The sequence below is a fragment of the Penicillium soppii genome (genome assembly GCF_028829465.1).
Source record: "Penicillium soppii strain IBT 18220 chromosome Unknown utg000004l, whole genome shotgun sequence".
Classification (NCBI taxonomy): domain Eukaryota; kingdom Fungi; phylum Ascomycota; class Eurotiomycetes; order Eurotiales; family Aspergillaceae; genus Penicillium; species Penicillium soppii.
In genome coordinates, this window is record NW_026643234.1 from 2024452 (window position 1) to 2048817 (window position 24366).

General features: G+C 45.0%; 8 protein-coding genes across 8 annotated transcripts; 4 read left to right on the forward strand and 4 right to left on the reverse strand.

Annotated features, from left to right (window-relative positions):
• Positions 1-50: 50 nt before the first annotated feature.
• Positions 51-1551, forward strand: N7529_004184 (uncharacterized protein; the record flags this gene model as incomplete). Its single annotated transcript, XM_057239711.1, has 5 exons — positions 51-251; positions 326-430; positions 755-897; positions 959-1311; positions 1469-1551. The coding sequence occupies 5 exons, from the start codon at positions 51-53 to the stop codon at positions 1549-1551; spliced, it is 885 nt and encodes a 294-aa protein (XP_057099006.1).
• Positions 1552-3613: 2062 nt separating this feature from the next.
• Positions 3614-4353, forward strand: N7529_004185 (uncharacterized protein; the record flags this gene model as incomplete). The annotated part of the gene is made up of 2 exons (XM_057239712.1): positions 3614-3776; positions 3866-4353. 2 exons carry the CDS (start codon positions 3614-3616, stop codon positions 4351-4353), a joined length of 651 nt encoding a protein of 216 aa, XP_057099007.1.
• Positions 4354-5726: 1373 nt separating this feature from the next.
• Positions 5727-7072, reverse strand: N7529_004186 (acyl-CoA desaturase; the record flags this gene model as incomplete). Its single annotated transcript, XM_057239713.1, has 2 exons — positions 5727-6763; positions 6823-7072. 2 exons carry the CDS (start codon positions 7070-7072, stop codon positions 5727-5729), a joined length of 1287 nt encoding a protein of 428 aa, XP_057099008.1.
• A 3994-nt stretch (positions 7073-11066) lies between these two features.
• N7529_004187 (uncharacterized protein) lies at positions 11067-11451 on the forward strand (the record flags this gene model as incomplete). Its single annotated transcript, XM_057239714.1, has 2 exons — positions 11067-11179; positions 11247-11451. The coding sequence occupies 2 exons, from the start codon at positions 11067-11069 to the stop codon at positions 11449-11451; spliced, it is 318 nt and encodes a 105-aa protein (XP_057099009.1).
• A 1039-nt stretch (positions 11452-12490) lies between these two features.
• N7529_004188 (uncharacterized protein) lies at positions 12491-16816 on the forward strand (the record flags this gene model as incomplete). Its single annotated transcript, XM_057239715.1, has 3 exons — positions 12491-15208; positions 15279-15344; positions 15434-16816. 3 exons carry the CDS (start codon positions 12491-12493, stop codon positions 16814-16816), a joined length of 4167 nt encoding a protein of 1388 aa, XP_057099010.1.
• Positions 16817-18690: 1874 nt separating this feature from the next.
• On the reverse strand, positions 18691-19697 carry N7529_004189 (uncharacterized protein; the record flags this gene model as incomplete). The annotated part of the gene is made up of 2 exons (XM_057239716.1): positions 18691-19341; positions 19593-19697. 2 exons carry the CDS (start codon positions 19695-19697, stop codon positions 18691-18693), a joined length of 756 nt encoding a protein of 251 aa, XP_057099011.1.
• A 748-nt stretch (positions 19698-20445) lies between these two features.
• On the reverse strand, positions 20446-22306 carry N7529_004190 (bifunctional fumarylacetoacetate hydrolase/alpha/beta hydrolase family protein; the record flags this gene model as incomplete). Its single annotated transcript, XM_057239717.1, has 5 exons — positions 20446-21270; positions 21398-21430; positions 21482-21661; positions 21716-22073; positions 22170-22306. The coding sequence occupies 5 exons, from the start codon at positions 22304-22306 to the stop codon at positions 20446-20448; spliced, it is 1533 nt and encodes a 510-aa protein (XP_057099012.1).
• A 636-nt stretch (positions 22307-22942) lies between these two features.
• N7529_004191 (fungal specific transcription factor domain-containing protein) lies at positions 22943-23620 on the reverse strand (the record flags this gene model as incomplete). The annotated part of the gene is made up of 1 exon (XM_057239718.1): positions 22943-23620. The coding sequence occupies one exon, from the start codon at positions 23618-23620 to the stop codon at positions 22943-22945; it is 678 nt and encodes a 225-aa protein (XP_057099013.1).
• Between the last annotated feature and the right edge of the window lie 746 nt (positions 23621-24366).

Below are 24366 nucleotides of genomic sequence, written 5' to 3' on the forward strand. Positions count from 1 at the left end.
TGGTCACAGTTATTCATTTCCGTTGATTCTTACTCGGCGCCTAGCTTGCCATGTCGACTGTTTTGACAACATGGCCTACGGGCGTGAGCGCTCCTTATACGACAGATAATGACCATAACCATAGTGGGCTGGTTGTGGTGATCACCGCGATCAACTTGTGTCTGGTTCTACTTTCTCTCGCTGCACGCACCTTCTCTTCGTTCAGTAAGAATAGACTGCAGCGAGATGATTACACATATTGGGCTCTCGTGGTACAGTACTATCCACCCCCATTATGAAATGACAACGCTTGTGCTTCTTGCCTCTGGACTGACAAATTAAGTAGCTTGCAGCAATCATCCAGATTATAATCGTGTTTTGCCAGGTCCACTATGGGTGGGGAACTCCTATCGATGGCATCGACACCACGAGCAAATTGCAAATGTTAAAGGTAAGGCATTGTGCAAGAAATTAAATATTGTAGGATATTGAACATTACGAAGATAGGTTATGCTGCCGATATCTTTACCATTGTTGTGCTCGGCCTTTCAAAGATAACAACCTGCTTTTTCTATGAGGGCCTATTCTCCCACACACACCGGCGAATTTCCTACATCATTCTCCGGGTAATGGTCGCGTGGACCATACTATGCGCATTGCTGTTAGGAATTCGGTGTTCTTCTAATCCCTGGTTCGACATCAGTGCCGCCAAGTGCAGTGGATTGGTATGGCTTGCCCCTATCGCATATGAGTTTAAACACTAACCAGGCTACAGGCTCCCCGCTGGGAAGTCATTACTGCCCTCGACATTGCTACTGAGATTTCACTTCTTGTGTATGCGGCACTTGCAATCCATCAAGTCAGGATCTCGACAAAGAAAAAGATCATCGTGTTTTGCGCTCTCGAGAGTCGGATGCTGTACGTCCATTTACTAAATGAGTGGTTTAGGAACTCTTTTATTGACATCATCATTGATTAGGCTCATTCCCCTCGCGGCAGTTCGTCTACACTTCATCCTGGTACAACTCTCCTCAAACGATCCAACTCTCATCGGGTCCTACGCCACGGTCTCAACGGAGATATACATAGGGCTAAGTGCCAGCTGCCACTTGACGGCCTTCCTCAAGTCCTTCATTGCAGTCTACGAAGATGATATGGGGTTAACATACACATATCGGGGGCCGTCAAAAACTGATTCCCGGTCAAGAAGTTCTGCGCCGAATGATTCTCAGTCGCAAACACATTCTCGCAAAGTCTCTCGTGGTGTGAGAACAGAGCGAGGAGTAAAGGGCTGGGAACGAGAAGAAGACCCCATTATCGAATCATCGGAGGGTATGCAAGGGCTACGAATCATGAAAACTGTACAATTAGACGTGAGAGACGAGCCTAGATAGCTATCAAAGCGAGGGGGAACTAAAGCTGTCTAATATAATCTTCTTCTGGTCTACCGCATTTCTTCTGGCTAACATGAAACTAATATCTGATCTAGGGAGTCTGGTTGAGCCTTGGAAGGCCGAGGCTAATAATGAGTACTCTGCTCGAGTTAGCTCTAAAATAAGATCAACCGAGTAGTTATTTATCAATCGCTTGATGATTTTTTGCACATTGGGCATAATAGTAGAAGGTGATGAAATAGAAAAAGCCAATCAAAAATGAATATCAATGGCCGAGTAGATGTTAATGCCGCATCTTTCTGACACGCTAATACTCCTACTAAACATTACTTAATAGACTCAAAGTAATTATCAAAACTCACTGAATTATTAGCTTATCAAGCTTTAGTTTGTCCGAATAAAAGCATCTACCAAAGTGGGCTGAATCACCAACTTTGATTATATATTTCTGCAACTCTTAATTTCTCGTGATAACATCCTGACAGATAAGGTGCGGTTCTAGAGCAATTAACCGCTTACTATTTACAAGCTCGTACACTCGCTTTCCTAGGAACATGTGTCCAATGAAGATCACATTCGTGGTGCTTCCTATTGTCGCTGATAGCTTCATCAAAACCAGGCCCGTGCGAGAGGCTTCTTGAAACGTGCTGGTGCCCAAGTGACAATGTTCATACTGTTCACCTGACAGCTATGTACAACTTGCAATTTCGGATATGTTTCATGCGAACTTTCTTTTCTCCGTCGCCAATGAAGCGTAGTACATAGTCTTATGTAGCTGATATGGCTCGTTTTGGGGCAGATAGATAGCAACCACTACAAGTACGGCCCATATATAGCCGTCAAAAAAAGAACCATTGGCAGTTCCTAACCCATGAGCATGGCCATGGGCAAGGGCAGGGCCATAGATCTTGCTATCTATTTCTCGAAGAATAGATAAAATCTCTAGCTGCATATGCATAGGTGGAAATGGCATTTGGTTGGAAAACGGGGAGGTAGAACCTGAATTTGGAGATAAGACTGAGATTAATTATAGTCGTTTGGCAGGGGAGAGAATTTCTATACGAATATGAGCGAGTTACTAGTAATACTAGCGAAAAAGGGGGTTAACGAACCATTTTCGTCATCGGGATTATTAGCATTTGGCTCGATGTTTCGAGCTCGTTTCAGCCCTTACCAACGCAATACTTCGGAGCGAACTGCTTCGGAGCTAACTGCCGGTCTATGTCGGGCTATAATATGCCTCTGTAATAGCATTCTCCGCTTCATGTGCTTGACAACCTTCATATATAACTTCGCAGGCATAGAATATAGCATCTTCGATAACGGATTGTTTCACCCTCTTAGTCTCTGGTGTCGCTACTATCGCTTTACATCATTGATGTCAGGCTTCAATATATTCAAAAACAGTTTGAATGGTGAATTGGGCGATTGGTGTGCCGTTTCCGCTCTTCCGTGATTTTAGTATATAATGCAGGTTGCTGGAGAGATCTCCGAATCGAACTTTATAATAGCATGCAATTTCTAGCACCAAAATGTCGTCTTCTTCTTTAAAGTGCCAGACCTGCGGGGCGGGGGAGGGGTAACAGGTGCATCGCCACAGGCAGCCCTAGGGCTCTAGGGAGAGAATGAACATGGCCAGGGTTAGGGGTCAGGGGTAGGGGCCAAACCATTGTTAGACCCTAAACCATAATTATAGCTATTGGTAGGTCTTTGAGGATGGGTAGTGGGCATATTGCGTTTGGTTATAATTTGTATGGTAATTTGTGTGGCACGGGCAACATGATGTCTTTATTGTGAAAAATCGCGAAAACGCGACCTCGGGGAGGTTCATTGCTTATTAATAAGGCCTAGTGAGCCTGGTACGGCTACATGAACTTGTATTCGAATTAAAGTCCGGGCCTAATAAATGCTTGATAATACTTTCATGGAATATGATGGCCTGGTTTTGGGTTTGGCAAAGGGTTCAAGCTACATTTTGCTTAGGTAAGATAAAACTGGCAAAATAAGATGACAGCTACATGGGAAGGCAAAACAAATGCCAAACTACTCCAATAAATGTGACTAAAATTGCTGAAAGGAGAGAGGGGCTGACCTCAATGTCCACACACAAATTCAGTTACAGGGGTAGGGTTACATCCCAGGCAAATGACATAAAACCGATTCCTTCTTATTCTGTTAAACCAACAAAGTATCGTTCATCTCTCATTAATATCAATTTTTGGCGTCTTTATCTATTCAATATGCACTGCATTCAACTACTGCAAGTTCCATTAGGTGGCCGCCTCGACAGCATCCAGCCATCTTGGACGAGCTTGGTCGCCAACATCCAAGCTGTCAATGGTACCACGAAGGTGCTATGGGCTCCACAACACGAAGACGAAAATACTCAAGGTCTAGCTATCAGTGAGTAATAGCTATCTTTTGCTGCGGATGGTGACAATCCCGTGCGTTGCAATATGTGCGCGACTAACCGTAGGAAAATATGGATATAGCTTGGAAGTCATATGATGCGCAGAAAAAGTGGGCAGCATCGACAGAAAGCACAGCATGGATGAGCAAAATCAAATCAATTGCCGCCGGGCCGCTATACGAAGACATTGTCCTTTTTTCGGAGGTCGTCGACGCGGCGCTGGGTGCCAATGTGGTTGAACTTGTATCTTGGATTCACCCAACCAGCCAAATAAACAAAGAAAAGATGGACAAGGTGGAGTATGGCTTCTCACAGGTTCGCAAATCTATCAGCAATCAGGCCCCCGAAGCCGACGGAGATCTCGTTGCTGGTTGGGGACAAATCGAATTCGACCATGACGGGGTGCCCAGTCGACGCTTTACCGCCTTCATTGGATGGAAAAGTGTCAAAGCGCACAATGACTTTAAGTCCACCCCACTATTCCCAGAAAATATCCACTGGTTGATGGAGAACAACCACACCGGCGTTGAGGTGGCTCATTACGCATTCAGCAAGTCGTCTGAAGAATGATCACAGAGTAATTAGGAAGACTTGATTTCATATAGAGCTTGATTGCAGTATGTCTGTTTGAAAGCAACTGTGATTGAATTGAAATGACACCAAAATAAGATAAATTTTGATATCAATGAATCTAGTCATAACTATATCTGTATATCTTAGTGACCGGCGGTCTAATCAGTTCAAACAGAGGTTCTCCTTATGGCGGCTTAGCTCTTAGAAAGGCAGCTGAGAGTTATGCACACCGTCTGGATACAGCACTTGGCAATTGACAGCCTCTCACCAAGAAACATAGGACATTTGTATCAATTCTCTGAGTCCCATTGAGGCCAAATCAGTACATCAGTCTACCTTTACTCTAGAAAATTATTTCCTGCCACGGTGACAAGTGCGGGGCATGAGTATACATTTCTACGGCACAGCCCGCAAGTGGGTCAATCCCTCCCGACCCATAACACGAACCACGGAATGTACCTGGCTCTTGGATTCGGTTTCCAAGGTTTAATGAATCCACATCGAATCAAGCGATTCTGTGAGAAACTTTGTACCTGACAGAAACCGTTCCACCGCAAGCTCTTATAGGTGACTCCGTACTGTCCGCTTCGCTATTAGATCGAAATTATAGCAATGGACACACCACCGGTACCTTTGATAATGCCTCGAGGCCTATGTTCAGTCTACTAACCTAAAAGAAAGGTCGGCCAAAATCTATCGAAGGAACAGGCGTGTGATGAGAACTTGAGTTTATGAGGACAGGATTTCGGACCGGATCATCGTGCTATGTGGGTAGACTTGGGGAAGAACATACATGAAGTGAATCGAGTGAGGGCGAATCTGGATCTCGGTACATGACTTTCCGTGATGTCAAAATTTCTCATTGATCTTTCGAAAAACGTCAGAAATGAGTGTTGCGATTATTCTTAGTCAGATCGCCACATGATTACTTCAGTTTCGTATTCTTCTTTGCTTTTATCCTTTGTGAAATGAAAATTTTTGCGCTTGCCAACATGCAATCATCCCAGGATGTTCCATAGACGGTGAAATATGAAGGGGAAGTGTTATGGCATGCGGTGCTGCCATTCACATCATGGAAAGTGTGCCAAAAGTTTCTACAGGTTTCATAAATTGCTGGTCACGGGTATACCCAACTGTCAGACCCTACAAGCCTTCAGGCCCAAGGCAACCATCCCCGTGGGATAGGAATTACATCTTTTCCAGCCTTCAATTGGACTTCATGGAGACAGCTACCTGAACAAAGCTCCATTACCACAGTAGTAAAGGTGGTCCCTCCTGTGGGAGACTAAATTGGTCCTATTTGCCTCCCTTGGTACAAACAGAACATAAATATCCCAAGTAGAAATTGAATTGGGATTTATAAAGTCTAATCAAGTAGACGGAGAAATCTGGGGAGATTTGAGGGCCTCTACCTCGCCGCCACCTAGCAGAATTGCGACACGAAGAGTAGCCAACATGTTACGAGCCGCACTTGAATGATCATAGACTGCACCATTGAAGAGCCCAGTCGCATCGGAACCCAGAGCAGACCGAATCATTATCTCTCCTCCGGGATGTTCCTGGCGAAAGCTTGAGACATCGTGAACGATACCCTCGATCACCACCAGTGACTCCCCAGCGCCCACTCGTTTCTGATATTCGCTCCATATCATCGTAGGAAGCTGCTCAATTGGCGTTCCCCAGTTTAGGTCTCGACCTTTTTTCTCCAATTTCTTGTAGCTCTGCTGAATTCGGCCTACATCAATCTCGTTTTGTCGAAAGCGTTTAAGATCATAGGCAAGCCCTGCCCAGTCTAAGGCAGATATCATCCATTTTGTTGGATCGAGATGGTACCACTCAATTCCATTCCTGTAATCTGATGGGAACGAATGGTGGTAGTTGTGATACCCCTCCCCCATGGTGATTATCGCTGTCAAGATATGATCTCTAGGTGAGCGCCGATCATCAAATGGCTGCTCACCCAGATAGTGAGCGAGGGAATTGACGCAAAATGTAGCCTGGTTGACAAAGAATGACCGAAGAATGCCAGCATATAGAAAACCACCATACCAATCATTCCACCCTAGACCGGCTACCAGGGCTGGAAGAGCCCAACCCATGATTAAAGCTGCTATGAAATAGTATTTGTGTTGCCAGACAACGATACGATCATGCATAATGTCTGAGATATCCACGCGATTATTCTTTTTTGGCTGCTTCACAAGCACCCACAAGATATGGGCGTGCCAGAAACCCTTCTGAATGTTATAAGGATCTCTATCCGTGTCCGTATAGCGGTGATGAGCGCGGTGTTCTCGGACCCAAAATTTAATGGATCCTTGTACTGCACCGGCTCCGAATGCCGCTAGCAGGTATTTGAGAAGCGGAGAAGCGGAGTATGAACGATGCGCCCATAGTCTATGGTATCCTACGAGCCTCAATTAGTTTCAAGGTTATAAGGATCCTGTAATTTGAAGAACGACTTACCTGCTGTAATTGAACACAAGGTAATAAAATAATAAAAGCAACAAAGTGCCATTGTCTTGGGGTAAAAGATGACGCTCTGGACTTGCAGAAAGGCCCAGAAGGGAATCAAAACCAACATGGTAAAATTGAACCATTTTATCTCTCCGAGGAAAGAACTCCAGCGAGCTACCCGATCACCTAGCGATATATCATCGTTGGAGCTAGCTCCTGCTTGTTCCCAAGTGACTACCTTTTTTGATTTCTCTGGCATTTTGAACACTGTTCTAGATTATCTCGCTAAGAGAACTCCGAGGTGAGAGCTTGAAAGTGGATTTGGGCACTTTTGAACTGATTGGAGCCGAAAGAGAATATATGTATAGTCTTTTCTTGTAATAGAGAATGTGGGTCTAGCGATCTAAAATACTCTCCTAGGTACGTTTGCGATGACCTAAAAAGCGGTCTGGAACAAGGCATCTCTAGGCATCTTCAGGCCCCAATACTATGAACTCAGGCATTTAGCCTTTCGCCGTTATGCACCTTCACAACCGTGCAAGATTCTTGATCATTCGCCTGATAGATTACTAATTCAATGAAATTTGTTGAAGTTATTTCCTTGAATCTACAAGAAGCCTGGATTTCTTTTTCCCCCTTTGCCTTTTTCCATTCTCCTTCAGTAAGGGTCCCTTTATAAGGATAATCAGACCATAAAGGCTTTCTCTTTCGAGTACGTCTAAAGTCATGTGGCAAGATGACGATAAACAAGGTCTGCAAGTCTACCGCGAGAGCATTCCCCGGCCCACGTTCCATCCTATGTCGTCAAACATGCCCGTGTTCGACCGAAAGTCCACTCGTTTTCATATTCCTACCTCTGGCTTGCTGTCCCTGTCCGATGGAAAGGTCAGGCGCTTGAAAAAAGCCAATTCACCTCTTTGGGCTCAATTTGGACTTTACTTGGCAGCAGAGACCTCTGATGGCACAATACGGATATCATCAAACCGACATATGTTCCTTTACCTCTTGAGCTTGTATGCTAATCAGGAGTCTGATGCAGAATAACCTTTTGTTTCTTAAAGGGATCCCGGCTTGATACATTGAGTGAATATGACCTTTATGCACTATAACTGACATTAAGAAGGATAGGAAGTCAGGTGGGGCTCTCGGCAATTTATTTGTAATGCTTCCCAACCAGCAATCCATACTGAAATGATCGGTTTTGGCTCCTACTGATTTGGTTGGCTGCAGTGAGGGAAGCGAGGGAAATCCTGGTTCCCGGCATTGTTCATATCTACAGATTGATGGCAATTGGCCATGCCTGCGTCTCGGACCCCAGGATAGAACCATCCCAGATCGTCAATCATGCTTTCCGGCAAGATACCATCCCAAAGTGGCACAAATGGTGATATAGATGACAATAAATCAGCATGAGATGACCCAGAGAGCTCGGAGTATAACCCTTGAAGACGGTTCTGTTCTCTTCTTCTAATTCTGCATTCTTACTAATTTAAGATTATTCTTACTAATTTAAGATTAAATCTTAATATATAAAGGAATAGTGTTAACTCTTTAATAGTCTTAGCCTTTATACGACCGCGGCGATAATAGTAAATATCGCGAGTAGTTTCAAATAATCGTTCTATACCTATACTAGTTACTAGAATTATAAGAATATCCCGCGTAAGCGAAGTAATCATAGGAAAACGGCTATAATTCTCTCGCTAGAATAGTAGCGGCTTAAAATAAACGATATCTATATAAAATTAGTAATAGATGATTATTGAAATAAGACGATAAGAATATAACTTATTACTATTGAGATACTAGGTTATCTTATCCCTAATCGGCTTCGCTTTAGGTTTCTTTAGGCGAAGTTGTGAAGGCATGCGCCCAGGCAACACACGTCTACCAACTAGGCCAAAAAGACCACCATGTCAGCCGTCGGCTGACATGCCTGGGACCGATGCATATACTACTCAGTACGCACATTGAACCCGTGGGTCAGCCACGCCGTTACAGAAGTAGATTAGATTATAAAGAACTATACTTAGTCTTAATCTAAGAGAGGAGACTAGTAGGCCTTAACTAGTAGCTTAACGTTATTAGCAAAGGAAAAGAGTATCTTAGAATTAAGCTCGATATATATTACGCTAGTCCTTAGTCTAATTAAAGATCAATGATCCTGAACCGATTCTGCCGTGTTCCACCGCCTTTCGTAGTTCGTGTTTTACATTGTTTGATTGGAGGCCTCAGGCATCACTACCTTAATTGTTTCAGCGTGTTGTTTCTTTCTTCTTCTTTCTTTCTTTCCCATGTTTAGTATTCTAGTTGAATGCACTCTTTTTCATCAAGACTTGGCTTGTAACACTATACCCCTACTATAATATACCGGCTTGAGCCGTAAACGTGCATAGTGAGTAGAATAAAAGCGACACAAATAAACGAGTAAAGGGATATAGTGTGCTCGTTCATGCTGATGTATCTCAAAATTATATGTTTACACAACTTAGTGAGCCATTTTCTCCACTGGACCTAATAAGGCCGAGGGAAGTTAAAACTTCTTTCAAATTGAGCAACGAGAATAGTCAGCAAGCCATGCCCTGATCAATTTATTGTCAGCAAAACTTACTTTGCCAGCCCAAATCCTGCCCGAAACATGTCTCAGCGAGCTCTTCTCCGTCGCAGATAGGACTTTCTCCGCCTCCATAACAAACAATGTTCTTTCCCACAGCCAAAGCCATTCTTGGCTGAAGATAAAAACTATCGCAGCTTTCTAGTATCGGCTCATTTATTCCTTGCTCTTCCGCAACTAGTATGGAGTAGGCATTAGCACCGGCAACGGCTCCCATAACCATAGCACTTCCGGCTAATTTGATTTCCTGCCTTTCAGTGACATCGCCTGCAGCAAATATACGATTGAACACCCTGGGATTACCCAGTACCCTTTGCCTAAAGCATAGAATGAGCCGAGATCAGCTAGAGCAACAGAAAAAAGGGTTTAGTCGGGAGATAAACCCACTGAGCATCAATTTTAATACTTCCATCGTCATTGAGAAGTGATTGAGGCACAAAGCCTGTTGAGAGGGATCTTTTAAGAGCAGCCCAGACGACAGATCCTACAGACATGCATCTACCAGAATTGAGCTTCACAAGAAATGCTCTTTCTCCAACGGCAGTTACAGTTGGACGCTCACAAAGTAGAACATCAACACCTTGTTCTTGAAGTAACTCAAATACGCGACTCTTGAACCTTTCTGGGAGAGGTTCTTTTGAAAGGAGCGCTTCTCCTGAATGAATGAGAGTCACTTGAGCTTCGGGGTAGAGCGCCTTTATCTTGCCTGAGAATTCAACTCCTACCGCACCTAAAGGCGGGATCAAAAATGTCGTTAGTAAAGTCTTAAAGAACGGGCAGCCACCAAAGTGAAAACATACCACCTCCAATTACCGCCACCCCCCGTTCTCGAGCAGCACGAATGTCTTCAGCATATTTCGATACATCGTCAACAAATGATATTTTCTCGGTCGTATCCGATGAGACTGGCCACTGTGGACAGATACCCGTTGCGAGGATTAGGTAGTCAAAGCGTAATGCCTGTTGCGTCACCTCGTTGTTTGTATAGAGCACTTCCCGGCAGTCTGTATTTATTTTCAACGCGGCACCCTGAACAATTTTGACATCCTGCCTTTTCAATCTGGAGAATTCTGAATATCGTATCCACATCTGGTTCGCATGCCTGGAAGAAATGCAGGCTAAGGGTATACCGACGGTATGAACTGAGTTATTCGTTCCTGCAGATGAGTAAAACTTAATCCGGAAAATGTGAGATCGAGCTAATGCAACCTACAGAAACCGTCCCTTTTGTCAAGTAGAGTAAATCTCAAAGTTGAAATTCGAGGAGCATCCTTCAGATGTGAAAAATCGCCGTAGGATGTCAACGGTATGTTTTGGCCATCCTTAAGACTTAACAAAGTCAAAAGCGCTGACATGCCACCGTAGGAGCCACCCAAAATGAGAACATCGTATGTCATTGCTGGAGACTCGCACCGAGACGGACCTTGTATCATAGACTTTGGTAAACAAAACATGAGTATGAATTTTTATCAATTCGACCGTGCATCACATTTGAATCATTTTCACAGGGGTTTAAAAGTACGAAGTACAGAAGGCTCAACGCCTTGCTGGTGAGTTTAAGAAAGCGGTCTCGGGAAATCGGACTTAGGCAGACTTCCTCAGGCCCCCAAAGCAAGCATGTCTCCGAGGGACATTTAACATGCCAGAACGGACATCTCAAGGCTCCCAAGCTATCTGCTCATCCTCCTTTCAATTTTTCACATCAGGATCCAGAGCTACAATGTTTACCCGGACGCTTCCTCAACTTTCCAGGTAGGTTTGTAGTCGACTCTTGCTCCTCTCTTGTCTCCTGCAGCGGTAAACAATGCTTACTTCACAGATTCCGATTTATCTATCGGGATAATCGAGTCCCCTATTACCAGAAGCTCTTCCAAACAAATGATAGCAAGCGTATGTGGTGGAAAGTCAGTATTTGGGCAAAAACCCCGAAAAATTCTGTCCCTTTTGGGTATAGAGCATTTACTCATGGTCAATTCTTCAACAACAGACCGACAGAAGTGGCTGGCTTATGTGGCCCTATTTGATCTCGACCTATGCTCTCACTGCGGGTTGGTGCCACGCGAACATTGCCACGAAAAATTCTGCTGACAGTGATTTTAGCTTGTACCTATGGTCTAATCCGGATGGCACTGGTAAGTACTACGAGGGTGTTCTTGGATATCCTTTGCGATTATATACTCATTATAACTTGCTGGTAGGGACATAAAACATGGATTGGGAAAGACTGAATATTGTGTTGAGCTCTGTTCAGCTCTCCGTCTTGCTTGTTTGTATTATTCTTTGGTGATAAGCGAGAGCTCAATGGAGCCGCTTTGCAAAATAAGAAAGCTTGTCTCCTCAACTTTGATAATCTTCATAGGGATAGTATTCAAGAGCAATTAGAATCATGCATTGAGATAACATTGTGTTGTTCTTAAACAGATAGAGATCTTTCTATGCCTGTAATTATCGTACTATGCCCCAAAGGTCCATCCATGCAAAATGCATTTTGCGCTATTGGCATTGGTCTTTTGTCCGACTTGCCACATAAAAAAATGGAAATAAGCAGAAAACCAAGTTTGCCGCATATCCGTGAGCTCGCAAGATTTCTTTTTCTTTTCCCTTTTCAAGTGGGTTGCGTCGACATGGATCTGCTTCGTGGTTCACACACGTCTCCGAAAGCCACCGGAGATGTTGATAACGCAAAGTGGGTCTATCGGAGATACTGGATTGGGAAGTCTCTCAGTGGGGCTGGCGATTTGTAAAACTCTCAGCTGTACCGTATCTGAGGCTTATAGAAAATTCGGATCATGGCAGAAGGAGTTACTGAAGTTGGTAAGATGTGTGGAGCATCTTTGATCCACACCTCGTCGGAGATCGCCTTCTAAGCAGAGAACCTTAGTTAACAGCACCGAGCACATAAGACTATATAGTCTTGAAGCTGAACAATTTTCAATCTATCACTTTCATCCAATCTCGAGTATATTGATTTGACCCTCGAAGCTCAAGACTAAGTCAAATCAATCACTAAGCTCATCTTGTCCCAAGTCTCTGAAGTTGCCCATTCAGGCATTGATGGTCAAGATGGGCATTGAGAATCTACCTGTGTATCGACTCGAAGGCCGCGGCCTAGGAGTTGTTTTCGAGAAGATCACCGCACACGGCAAAGGAGGAGGAATTAGACAAGTTCTTGATTTGCCTGCCATTTTCGAGAGTGTTCTCAACCTGCCAGTGGATCTCGTCCGTCGTTTCGCGGGAAACAGACTCTCGACAAAGACCATTGTCCACGACGTCTCGGGTGTGGTCTTCCCCGGAGAGACGCTTTTGGTTCTGGGTCAACCTGGCTCTGGTTGCTCTACAGTCCTCAAGATTATTGCCAATGAAAGGGGTTCCTACGTCAAAGTTGATGGGGATGTATCGTACGCTTCGATATCGGCTCCTACCATGGCCCGAAAGTACGGATCGGAGGTTATCTACAACGCTGAAGACGACATACATTATCCAAACCTCAAAGTCAAGCACACTCTGGACTTTGCCCTTCGGCTTCGCAGACCAGCCAAGCAAATCGACCAGAAAAATGCGGCCTTCTCGAACGAAATGACGGATCGACTTCTCGGAAGCCTGGGTATGATGCACACCAAGGACACCATTGTGGGAAACTCGTTCGTCCGTGGAGTCTCTGGTGGTGAAAGAAAGCGCGTCTCACTTGCCGAAGTAATGGCCACCAATCCAGCTGTTGCCTGCTGGGACAATCCCATCCGCGGACTTGATAGTTCGTCCGCCTTGCAATTCCTGCGGTTGTTGAAAGAGATTTCTACCCAGACCCGGATGTCCAACATTGTGACTCTGTACCAAGCCTCAGAGTCTATGTATAATCAGTGCTTTGATCGAGTATTGGTGATGTATGAAGGCAGGATGATCTTTTCGGGCAAAGCTGAAGATGCGAAGGATCATTTTCTCGACCTTGGATTTCATATGTGGGACAGACAGACCACCCCCGACTTCCTGACCGCAGTCACAGCGCCTTCAGAGCGAGTAGTCCGTCGCGGCCATAAAGGGTCTGTCCCGAGCACTCCCGACCAGTTCGTTGATGCCTTCCACAATAGCGTGTATTATGAAAAGCTCCAAGTAGATATACATACCTATCGCCAGGGAGTTCTTTCCGATACCACGGATCTTGCCGCATTCCAAGACGAAGTTCATCGAGTGAAATCCTCTGCTACCTATCATGGTTCGCTTCAGCCAATGCCGATATGGAGCCAAAGCTTGGTAGCCGCAAGACGCTATTACCAGCTGCTTTGGAAGAACCAGAGAGATCTTTACATTGTTCTCTTCTTGAATGCCGTCAACGCGGTCATCAATGGATCGGCCTATTTCATGGCTCCAAAGACCGCCACCGGCTCGTTCGAAAAAGGCGGCGCCCTTTTCTTCTCGCTAATCTATTTTTTCCTCAATGCGTTGGCCGAAGTTTCCTCGACGATTAACGCACGATTGATTCTGGTAAAACAACACAAACTTGGCATCATCCATCCTGTTGCATTTGTGGTTGCACAGACTATTGCAGATATACCGGTCGCGATCTTTCAATCTGTTGTCTTCTCGTGCTGTTATTACTTCATGTTGGGTTTGCACAGAACCGCGTCAGACTTTTGGACCTTTGAACTTGTTTTGTTCACCCACTACTCTGCAGTCTCAAGTCTCTTTCGCATGCTTGGAGCCTGGGCCCCATCTCTAAACATTGCGTTCTTTATGGCTGGAACTGCTATGCCAATCTGTCTCACGTACGCTGGGTATGGCCCTCCAGTACCAACCATGCACAGGTGGGGATCGTGGATCAGAAGAATCTCTCCATCTCCCTGGGCATTGGAGGCTCTCATGGGAAACGAGTTTGCCGATATCGCATTGCAATGCACTGCCGACCAAATGATCCCCCATGGCCCTGGATATGATGATATGCGGTATCAAGGGTGCTCATTAGCGGGTAGTACTCCAGGATCCGACACGGTCTCTGGCTCAACCTATCTCAGTCTTGTCTACGAGTACTCCCGGTCGCACCTCTGGCGAAACTGGGGAATCATTGTTGTCATGTGGTTCCTTTATGTTGTGCTCACAGCAATTGGTCTGACGATCATGACTGGCGAAAGTGGCTTAACCGGTGGTCCGGTCTTCAAGCGTGGAGCTGTAGTTGATACCAGCGACCCGGTATCTGGAAAGTCCAAGGATGATATGGAGCAAAATGCAGCATGCGCTGAATCATTAGAGCCCATTTCGTCGAGTTCGTCTGCCACCAGGGCCGAAAAAGGAGATGTGCAAAATGTCTCTACGAAGGAGGATTTGGGAGATACTATGACCCAGCGCACATTTTCATTCAAGGATGTGTCCTACTACGTTCAGGTTGATGGAGATGAGAAGCAGCTGCTCAATGGTGTCAGTGGGTATGTTAAGCCTGGACAGCTTACCGCGTTGATGGGAGCGTCCGGAGCTGGGAAAACTACCTTGCTGGATACCATCTCGCAAAGAAAGTCAACTGGACGCGTGGAAGGGCAGATGTTAATGGGTGGTAGGCCACTTGGAGGCGCATTCTCCCGATCATGTGGCTTCTGCATGCAGCAAGATGTCCATGAGCCGTTGGCTACTGTACGCGAGGCTCTTGAATTCTCCGCAAAGCTTCGCCAGCCTAAAGAAGTTCCGACGTCGGAGAAGCTCAAATACGTGGACAATATTATCTCTCTTCTGGAGCTTGAGCCTATCGCCGATGCACTTATCGGTGAGCCGGGAGATGGTGGTCTAAACATTGAAGAGGTAAGTTAACGCCCTGTCAGACTACCACTAGAATTCCAGCAGATACTGATTTCATTTTTCCTTACAACAGCGCAAGCGTGTCACAATTGGCGTTGAACTAGCTGCTAAGCCGTCCGCCCTTTTATTTTTAGACGAGGTAAGTCCTGTTTGCTTCTTTCCCCATCGTACATTCATCTTCCTATCGTTATGTTTCTTCGGAGACTGATTATCTTTTTCATTTTCCAGCCAACGTCAGGTCTTGATAGCCAAGCCGCATTTTCAATTGTTTCATTCTTGAAGAAGATCGCTGAACAAGGCGTGCCCATTGTCTGCACAATTCATCAGCCATCAGCTATCCTCTTCCAAATGTTCGACCATGTCCTCCTTCTCGCTCCTGGGGGCCGGACCGTCTATTTCGGTGAGACTGGACCACAGTCGAAGCACGCGATAGATTACTTCGCGCGAAACGGAGCCATTATGGGGGCCTCTGAGAACCCCGCAGAGTTCATTATTTCAACCGTAACCAACAAGGAGCAATCTGCCCAAGACTGGCCTCAGATTTGGAATGACTCTAAAGAATGTTCTAATCTACAACGCAAGATTGCCACATTGGAATCTCATCCCCAGCTTAGCTCCAAGGTTGAATCGTCTTCGCACACCGAAATAGCAAGATACGCACTTCCTTTGCGGGATCAAATTCTGGAGTTGACCAAGCGGCAATGGATTGTTGTTTGGAGAAACGGGCCTTACAACTTCAGCAAGCTGTTCAAGTGCATTTTTTGCGAGCTTTTCATCGCTTTTTCATACTTCAATGCTGGCCCCGACATACAAGGACTACAAAACTACATGTTGGCTCTACTCATCATTATTTGGATTATTCCCGCTACAGCAGCCGATATTCAAAACGTTTGGTTTGGGAAATGGGATGTTTTTGAAGCGCGCGAGCGCAACGGAATATATGACTACAAGGCTTTGCTTGCCGCTATAACACTTGTTGAGATCCCATGGCAAGCAGTTGGATATACTCTGGTCTACTTCTGCATCTACTGGACTGTTGGATATCCTAATATTACGAGTATCGCCGGATATGTCTACTTCATGTTCCTAATCCTGTCTCTCTTTGCGACCAGCTTCTGCCATCTCATGGCCGCGATGTTTCCCAATCCAACACTTGCTGGCTACGCCAATTCTCTTTTCTGGGTGGCTCTGACGGTCTTCTCAGGTACACTGGTTCCTCACAGCGCCATGAACTCATTTTATCGACCTTGGATCTTCTGGGTGGATCCGCTGCGCTACTTCCTCGGGGGAACGGTCTCAAATGTGCTCCATGGAGTCAAGGCCCATTGCAAGGAATCGGATCTCACAATCTTCAATCCACCTGCCAGTTCTACTTGCTACGAGTATGCCGCAAGTTTTCTCTCGGAAAGCACCGGCTACCTCTCGAACCCCAATGCCACGAGTTCCTGTGGTTATTGCAAATTTAGCTACGGTGATGATTATGCGGCCACACTGGATTACTACCACAAAGACCGCTGGAGAGATTGGGCAGTTCTTCTAGGATGGTGTCTTGTTAACATGCTTGCCATTTGGTTCTTCACGTGGCTTTATCGGGTCAAACTCCGCAAGTGAGATTCAATTTAGCCCTCGATAAGGTCTCATACTATGCTCAGAGGGATGGTATGGTATCTTGGGGAGGTATTTGCCTGGGGAGAGTCTCTCCATGATATGTGGATGGAGGATGTGAGGGGTTTACTGCCTTCATTCTCTTTTTATTCAGTTCATATTTCGTTTTTTATTTTGTTCCCCATCTTTTCTCTCATTTCACTTTCTAATTCCTGTCCTAATTTGTTTTTCATATTTCTTGTTGTATATCTTGTCATTCATTGCTTTCTATTCTGCTTCTCTCAAGATTTGTCATTTCATTTGTTAGAATATAGAAATATTTATTACAATTGGTCCAAGTCTCAAAAGCTTCATTCAAAAGTATACTCTAATTCAATTAGCCCAGATCTTCACTATGATTTAACTTAGGGCTTTTTTAGTCAATCATGCTTGCTACACACGGGAGATCAATTAAGGGAAAAAAAAGAGGATTTTGCTCAGAGTTACATCAAACTTATACTGGTCTTAAATGATGGCGGATGGCGGATTCATTTTCTTTTCAGCAGCCAATTAATCTTATTTACACGGCATTGGTTGAGATGCTTCATGGATGTATCTAACGGATCGTTCACTAGACACTGCAATCATGGATCTCTCTTTAACGCAAGAATACTCAAATTTGAAGCTGACAGGGCTTGCTGTAGAGCATCTTGGGTAAAGAATACTCCAGGCACCAAGCGGAATCTTCCACCACACCCTATATCTTCACCTCTTACATTCTCTCTTCCATTCTGCCCCTCTCCGTGTTCGATTTTTCACGCTGAACTTCTGACTTCTATATGCCTGTGTAGTAACATACTGCTAAAGTGTGGTACGGGGAAAAAAACGTCGTTTTTTTCCTTCTGGTAGGATTGCAGGAATCAACGACCAGGAACGTTGCAGCTCGGAGAGAAAAGTTTATAAACACGAAAAAATATCAACAGATGTAAAGTAACTTTAGTCTCCGAAGTAATTAGAACATGATTACTGGCTATAAACTTTCAGACGTTTCATACTTTGAGACATGTAATATCTCATTCCAGAATTCCTGAGATTTTTTCCATCAGCACAGGACTTCCAATTTGAATTGCGTGCATGTAGCTTACCCAGTCAGCCAGTTCTGGATTGAGCCGATGAACTCTATTAATCCAATTGTCTAAGATGGTTCCAAATTCATGATCTTCTTTCTCTTTCGCAGGGGTGCGACCCCGCGACAATCTTGACCTAGCTACATCGACCAGTCAGCCGAAAAAGAATTCAAAGTTTGCACTTCAGAACTGACTCACAGTAGATGGAGCAAAATAGGTATTGACTTCAAACATATGGGACTTTGGTCACGAAGTGATTGAATCCTCAAAACCGCAGCGTCGAAAAGAGCGTGATACGGTTTAAATCAAGGTCGATATTCACCCCTTCAAGTAAACAAGAGGCTAGAGCCATAGCACCATGCATAGCGGTTAGGCTGGTCATACCGAATACATACCAACGGTATTGGCGAAGCCGAGGCAGTTCCAAGAATTGTTCATGAAGATCCAATAGTGCTGCCCCGCTTCCCGGTTCAGCCAAACGATATTTCCGATATTGAGCGTGAGTGAATGAAGCTAAGATTTGCCTCCGGATCGGAGACACCTTCGGGAAAAAATCATTCTGAATTATCCGTAAGCCACCACTTTCTCCGAGTCTCTTTTGAATGTCTTGTTTTCATTTTCTCTAAACTCAAAGGATGGAGACTCAAAGAGATCAACAGATCATGAACAGCGAAAAAAAAAAAAGTATTGGTTGAAGAAACCAAGAATTGAAAAAATACATTAATAATACAGTGTTCATAATTTCACTTAGACGTCTAAAAACCAGGACCCAGATCAACTGATATAGTCCTCATTCAAAAAGCCATCTATCGCATCTGGATAGATAAATTGGTTGAAGGCTTGATCATCGTCACATGACTGAGAATATGTTGTCGACGTGGGCCAAGCGAGAATTGATGAGGCACTCCAGTTTGCCAGACATAAATCAATCTCGTCGGGTTGCCAAAGGTCATCCGTTGCACACCTTTCTTGGGTAGCACCTAGCACATCAAACGGATTGAAAGTATCCTGCATGGACAAGGTATTCTGAGATTGATGATGCAGCATTTTATCAGACGTAGCTGTTGGGGCCATGTTGGATTCCATATTGAAAATTCGTTGAATGGAGCTGCTCGCATCGCTGGGGCACATGGAGGAGAAACTTTGGGAGGAAAGTGGACTGGAGACCAGCGAGTGGGCGTCCTTGCGGCTTGCCTCGAAGCACTGGGGCTTAGATTCTTGGGCCCACAAGCTGCCTTGAAGAGTACCTGTGCTCTCTTCAAAATGCTCCCCTTTGGACTGATCGACGATACCCAGGAGAGCAAGCAAATCATTTATGGGCTGGCGGCCATGGAAATCTGGCTTCAACTCGCCCAAAAGCTCAACTTCAGCATTGATAGTGCAGTGGTAGAGCTGCTGAAGACCTTGAACTAGCCATGTCTGTTGCTGTTCAAGTAGTTCAACATATCTAGTGTATGGCGACGGAGGTGGTCAGCAGAGGTTCATGGTCCATTTCCCCGTGTACTCTGCTTACCCTTTTGGATATCTTTTATCAGAGAATCTTCGCTTCTGCTCACCATATACACAAATCATGTTATCAGAACAACAGCGTGAACAAGGGCTGACGCCATTGCACTTTGAAAAAAGAGTTAGCTTGGTTCTAACAGTCAGTCATCATTTACTCTTTTCGGACGCACTTTTGACTTCTTCAGACGACAGCGATCGCAAGCCTTGCACACACGCTTCCGCGCATAGTCTGGGCATTCTCGATCAGACGGTGGTCTAACATCTCTGGCCACCATGATCGGGTTGAGTTTAGGTGAAGAATTTGAGAGAAAGGACGAAATTTATCCGAATATAGGAAATAAAATTGAAGATAGGAGGAGGTCGAGGGAAATTGGTAGTTTTTCGTTCTTTAGTATTGGCCAAATATTCAAAAAATGCCCAAGGCCCCCCAGTGAAATACTCAATGCTAATAATATTGAATCGGCATGGCGATCGGATCGAACCATAGAACATGCTAAAAGGCTTCCTCTGCAATTTGGCCCACACAGGGAGGCTTTCTTTTCTCTGTCGAATATGGAAATTGTCTCGGAGACTTGGCCTTCCTCGAAGAAAAGTTTAGAGTTGATTTTGATCCACTCTGATGAAGAATTGGCGGATCTTAACAGACTTTCGGAGTTTAACAATATATTCCCGCCCTTTTTCAGCAGATGGCTCGCGGAGATGACTTTCGGAGACTACCCGGAGATGACGTAGCCGATTAGCGGGTGGCGTCGTGTGCTTTTCACAGGCAACAAGATCTTATCTTACCTAGTCCCTTAAAAGAATTTTTCGTATAATCCACAACATCCCATAGAATTAATTGGTTAAAAATTCATTTTTTGATGACCTTTGACGGATAGGAAATTAGGAGTCCTGAGTTACAATAAAAGCAACGCCTATATTGTCTCAGAAGTGCTCTTGGTATCTATATAATTTTAATTGAAAATTTCGAGCCATCTAATTGAACACTATTTCTGCCAAAAAAAATAAAAAACGAAATCGAAATCAAATAAAGCCGCTGATTGCTGTTGCCACTCCACGGAAGTCTTCAAACATATGCCAGTGGCCGACTTTGCTCGGGATGACAGGGGGTAATGCGTCAGGAATTCTCTGCGCGTAAGCAGTACACAATTCAGGCGAGCTGACCTTGTCTTCATCGCCTGTCACAATCAAGGTTTTTGCCTGGATGCACTGAAAAGGCAGTGCTTTGCACCCAGCGAGTGCAGTACATGTCTTGGCATATGACTCAGGTTCGGTTCCAAGTAGAGAAAGCTTTACGGCCGTGAAGCCAAGTGAGGCCTTTGTACGCTGCGAGGTACCTGCGATGGAGACTGTATCAGCAATCGCAAGCATTCCCTTTCTCCTAACAAGAGAAGCACGCTCGTTGAATGTGTTCACAGCAGAAGCCGGCAAAGGATTCCGGGGCGGACCGAGAAGAACGAGCTTTTTGGCCTTCTCCGGGTACTTGATCGCAAAGCAGAGAGCGACAAGACATCCCATTGAATGTGCCACCACAGTAGCTTGAGAAGCTGCGGAAAGTCCTTCCTTCTCAAAAAGGCCATTCATGTCCTTTGCCAGGGATTCAATCGTAATAGTAGACAGTGGTGATGTAGGTGATAGCCCAAGGCCCTCTAGGTCGATGAGATACAACTGATGCGACATGTTCAGGTCAAGAGTGTTGATCAGTGGTGTGAAGAATTCGTTGGAACTTCCAAGACCATGTACGTAGACAATTGGTTTGTTTCCAGTGTCTTGTTTCTTGTAGTAAACTCGCTTCCCATTTATCTCAGTGAGGCAGTCCCCTGTGATGGTTTTTGGAAGCATTGGTGTCTGCCAGATTCAAGTCATCTGGCGCAGGCACAACAGAAGCATGCGGGCTTGGTTCACCCCCTGTATTGATCAATGACCCTAAACCAGTAACAGAAACTTTAACCTCGTCACCTGGCTTGAGCCATACGGGCGGACCCTGACCAAATCCCACGCCAGCAGGCTTTTTATGGTATTAGAAACGTTTGAAACTTTTTGGAGGACGGGATCTCACAGTTCCAGTTGCAATCACATCCCCTGGCTGAAGAGTGATTCCCACTGAAAGGGTTTCAATCAAAGTAGGGATCGAGAAGATCAAATCCTGTGTTGTGGCTCTCTGTCGCTCTTGGCCGTTGATAAAGGTTTTTCTCTGGATGATGCTAGGCAGGTCGTGTGCTGGTACAGCGACTGGGCCCTAAAAAACATACATTGAGTAAAAATCTATGAACGAACAGTCAAATTTACATACTATTGGGCAATAGGTATCACCAGATTTTCCGATGAAGAATTGCTTGTGATCACGCTGACGCTCTCTAGCAGTAACATCATTGATAATTGTGTATCCCCACACATGTTTCAAAGCATTTTTCTTCTTGATGCCAAGGCCACCCTTTCCAATAATTACACCGATCTCACCCTCGTAGTCCAGTGTTTGGGTAAAAGATTCATTCAGAGCAATTGGAGTACCGTGTGGCACGATGGATGTTGCACGTTTTGAGAACAAGACAGGGTGGGTAGGCTGATCAGCTTTATCGGAACTGTCATATCCAGACTTGTTGAACTCGATCGCATGTTCGGCATAATTCTTCCCAACTGCAAGAATATCCCTGCCCGCGAAAGGCGGTCGCAGTTTCACCGAGTGAAGTGCGATGAGGTCTCCGGAAGGTTTCGTTTGTTGTTGGCCCGCGACAATAACTTAATACAGGCTCTCAAGTGGTGCCCCGGAAGAAAATGAAAGAGGTTGAATGGTTTGATTTTCCCAATTCAGATGCCCAACTCGAGGCAAATGAAGCTCGGGGTCCACATAAGCAACGTAGTTTGTCAAGGGAGGAGTCGACATGGTGAAAGAATGATTGTAAAAGTTTTCCAGGTGTCAGGTCGTTTTGCACTGGGCAACTGACAAACCCTTCGGAGGGGTTTAAATATGGCAAGCTCACCTCACGGTTCGGGCAAGCTAGAACCCTGATTAAGCCCCGGAAGCTGAGACGGAGATGAAGAGTTACTGTTTACGGAAATGATACTTTAGACTCGATTTTCTCCGCGTGAATATATATTCTATCCCCGGGACTATGCGGGGGATCCTCTTCTCCGGACATGGAAGATAATTAGAATATGGAAGATAGTATCGATACAGTGTAGAGAATTCGTGTACAGAAAGGATTTGCATACTTGTTGCGAGAAAGAAGTCGCTTTTAGACTTCTTCTGGGACCGTTTCAATATTGAGAAAATTATCCCAGAAGTTCTGTCAAAAATGTTAAAAGACATGACAATTGACATGGGATACTTCACTTACCCAGTCGATAGACTCTGGATTGAGCCACTGTATATCATCAATCCAGTTGTCAAATGTAGCACCGAATTCTAAGGCCTCTGGTAATGAAGCAAGCCGATTCTGTTGAGACGAGAGCATTGATCTGCGTAATTTTAATGAACAAAGCTGGTTTGAAAAAGTCAAAATCATGGGGAAAATAAGACCTACTGAAGATGATTGAGGATGGGATATGCTTGGGCACAGATTTGGCTGCTCCCCCGAAGCTTGTCAATGCGCTCAACCGCTGCGTCAAACTCAGCACGGTAGGGAGAAAGTTCAAGATTTTCTGCCTCGTCTAGCAGACACGATGCTATTGCCATGGCTCCGTGAATAGCATAAAAACTCGTCAATCCCGCTACTAGCCATCGGTAGTGTCGCAAACGCGGGAGGTCACAAAACTGATGATGCACATCAAGTAGAGCTTTACCTGAGACGATACACTTTGCTCTAGAAGCCGACCGAAACTGTGAACTGCGTGGTTTGCAGAATGGGCGGTGAAGAAGTAAATATAAATGGTGGGCGTACAGCTGCAAAATGCACCAGTGTGCATACCCCGATGAATCTAAGAGATTTGGAGATCCATCCAGAAGATAAATAGCATCCCATTGACTTTGCTCCCCTGCAACCTGACGGTCGAAAATGCTGAGAGTGGCTTCGTCTTCCTTGGACTGACTTGCTAGATGACGGCAAATTTTGGTGGAGAGCTGGAACATCTGGATTTTGAATTTCATCAAAGACATCTGGGTTGGCTGACTGGAGGGAGCTAGAATAGTGTCACATTTGATATCGTTGTCATTGACATCAGCTGGCATGATCGCATCAAGATTCAGCAAGGCCGACATGTCAATATCCCTAAATAATGTGGCTTGATAGGTGTGAAGGAGCAGAATACCAGCCCAGCATCTGCGCCGCCGCTGTGTGGTTATACAGTCAAGCTGCTGAATATCTTGCTCAACATTACATCTTAATGCGATGCCTATATTTAAAGCCATGCCTAATAACTGTATCAGTAGATAGGTTTCTTTCGAGAAATTGGCGAGTTGCTAACCAAGTAATGTCCAAGCACGCTCGGCTCCTTCATTATTGCTGACTGTGTATATAAGCAGAAGCAGGGCTTCAAGGGTGCTCAGACTATGTCGTATCAAAAAATGATCTTGGGAAAGGCAGATCATAGCAGCAGTTCGGTAATGATAGGCCAGTTTTTTAACATTGTGGGGCCCAGATATGCAGTTTAAGATTTCACCATGAATGCCGTCGGCCGGTTCCAAGGTATTTATAGTTGCCGAACAGACGGCAAATAATAAAGCCAACCAAGAGAGATCGGCTTTGGAAGGACAGTTTCGGAAAGCATTGTATTGTTTTTGAAACGTGGGGCCATGAAGAATGTGGAAAAGCGGCGACAACCGCATGAAGTATTCCGTGATGAGGTAGTCGCAACAGTTTGTTGGTGGCAGAATGGCAAGCAGTTCTTTTTGGGAGATATTCGGGCCGAAAGGGAAAGGAAAACAAAAATTTCCCGGGAAAGTAAATGGGTCTTCCTTATTTATCTCCGGCTGGCCCATGTGATCAAGGGGACGTTGAAGGAGAG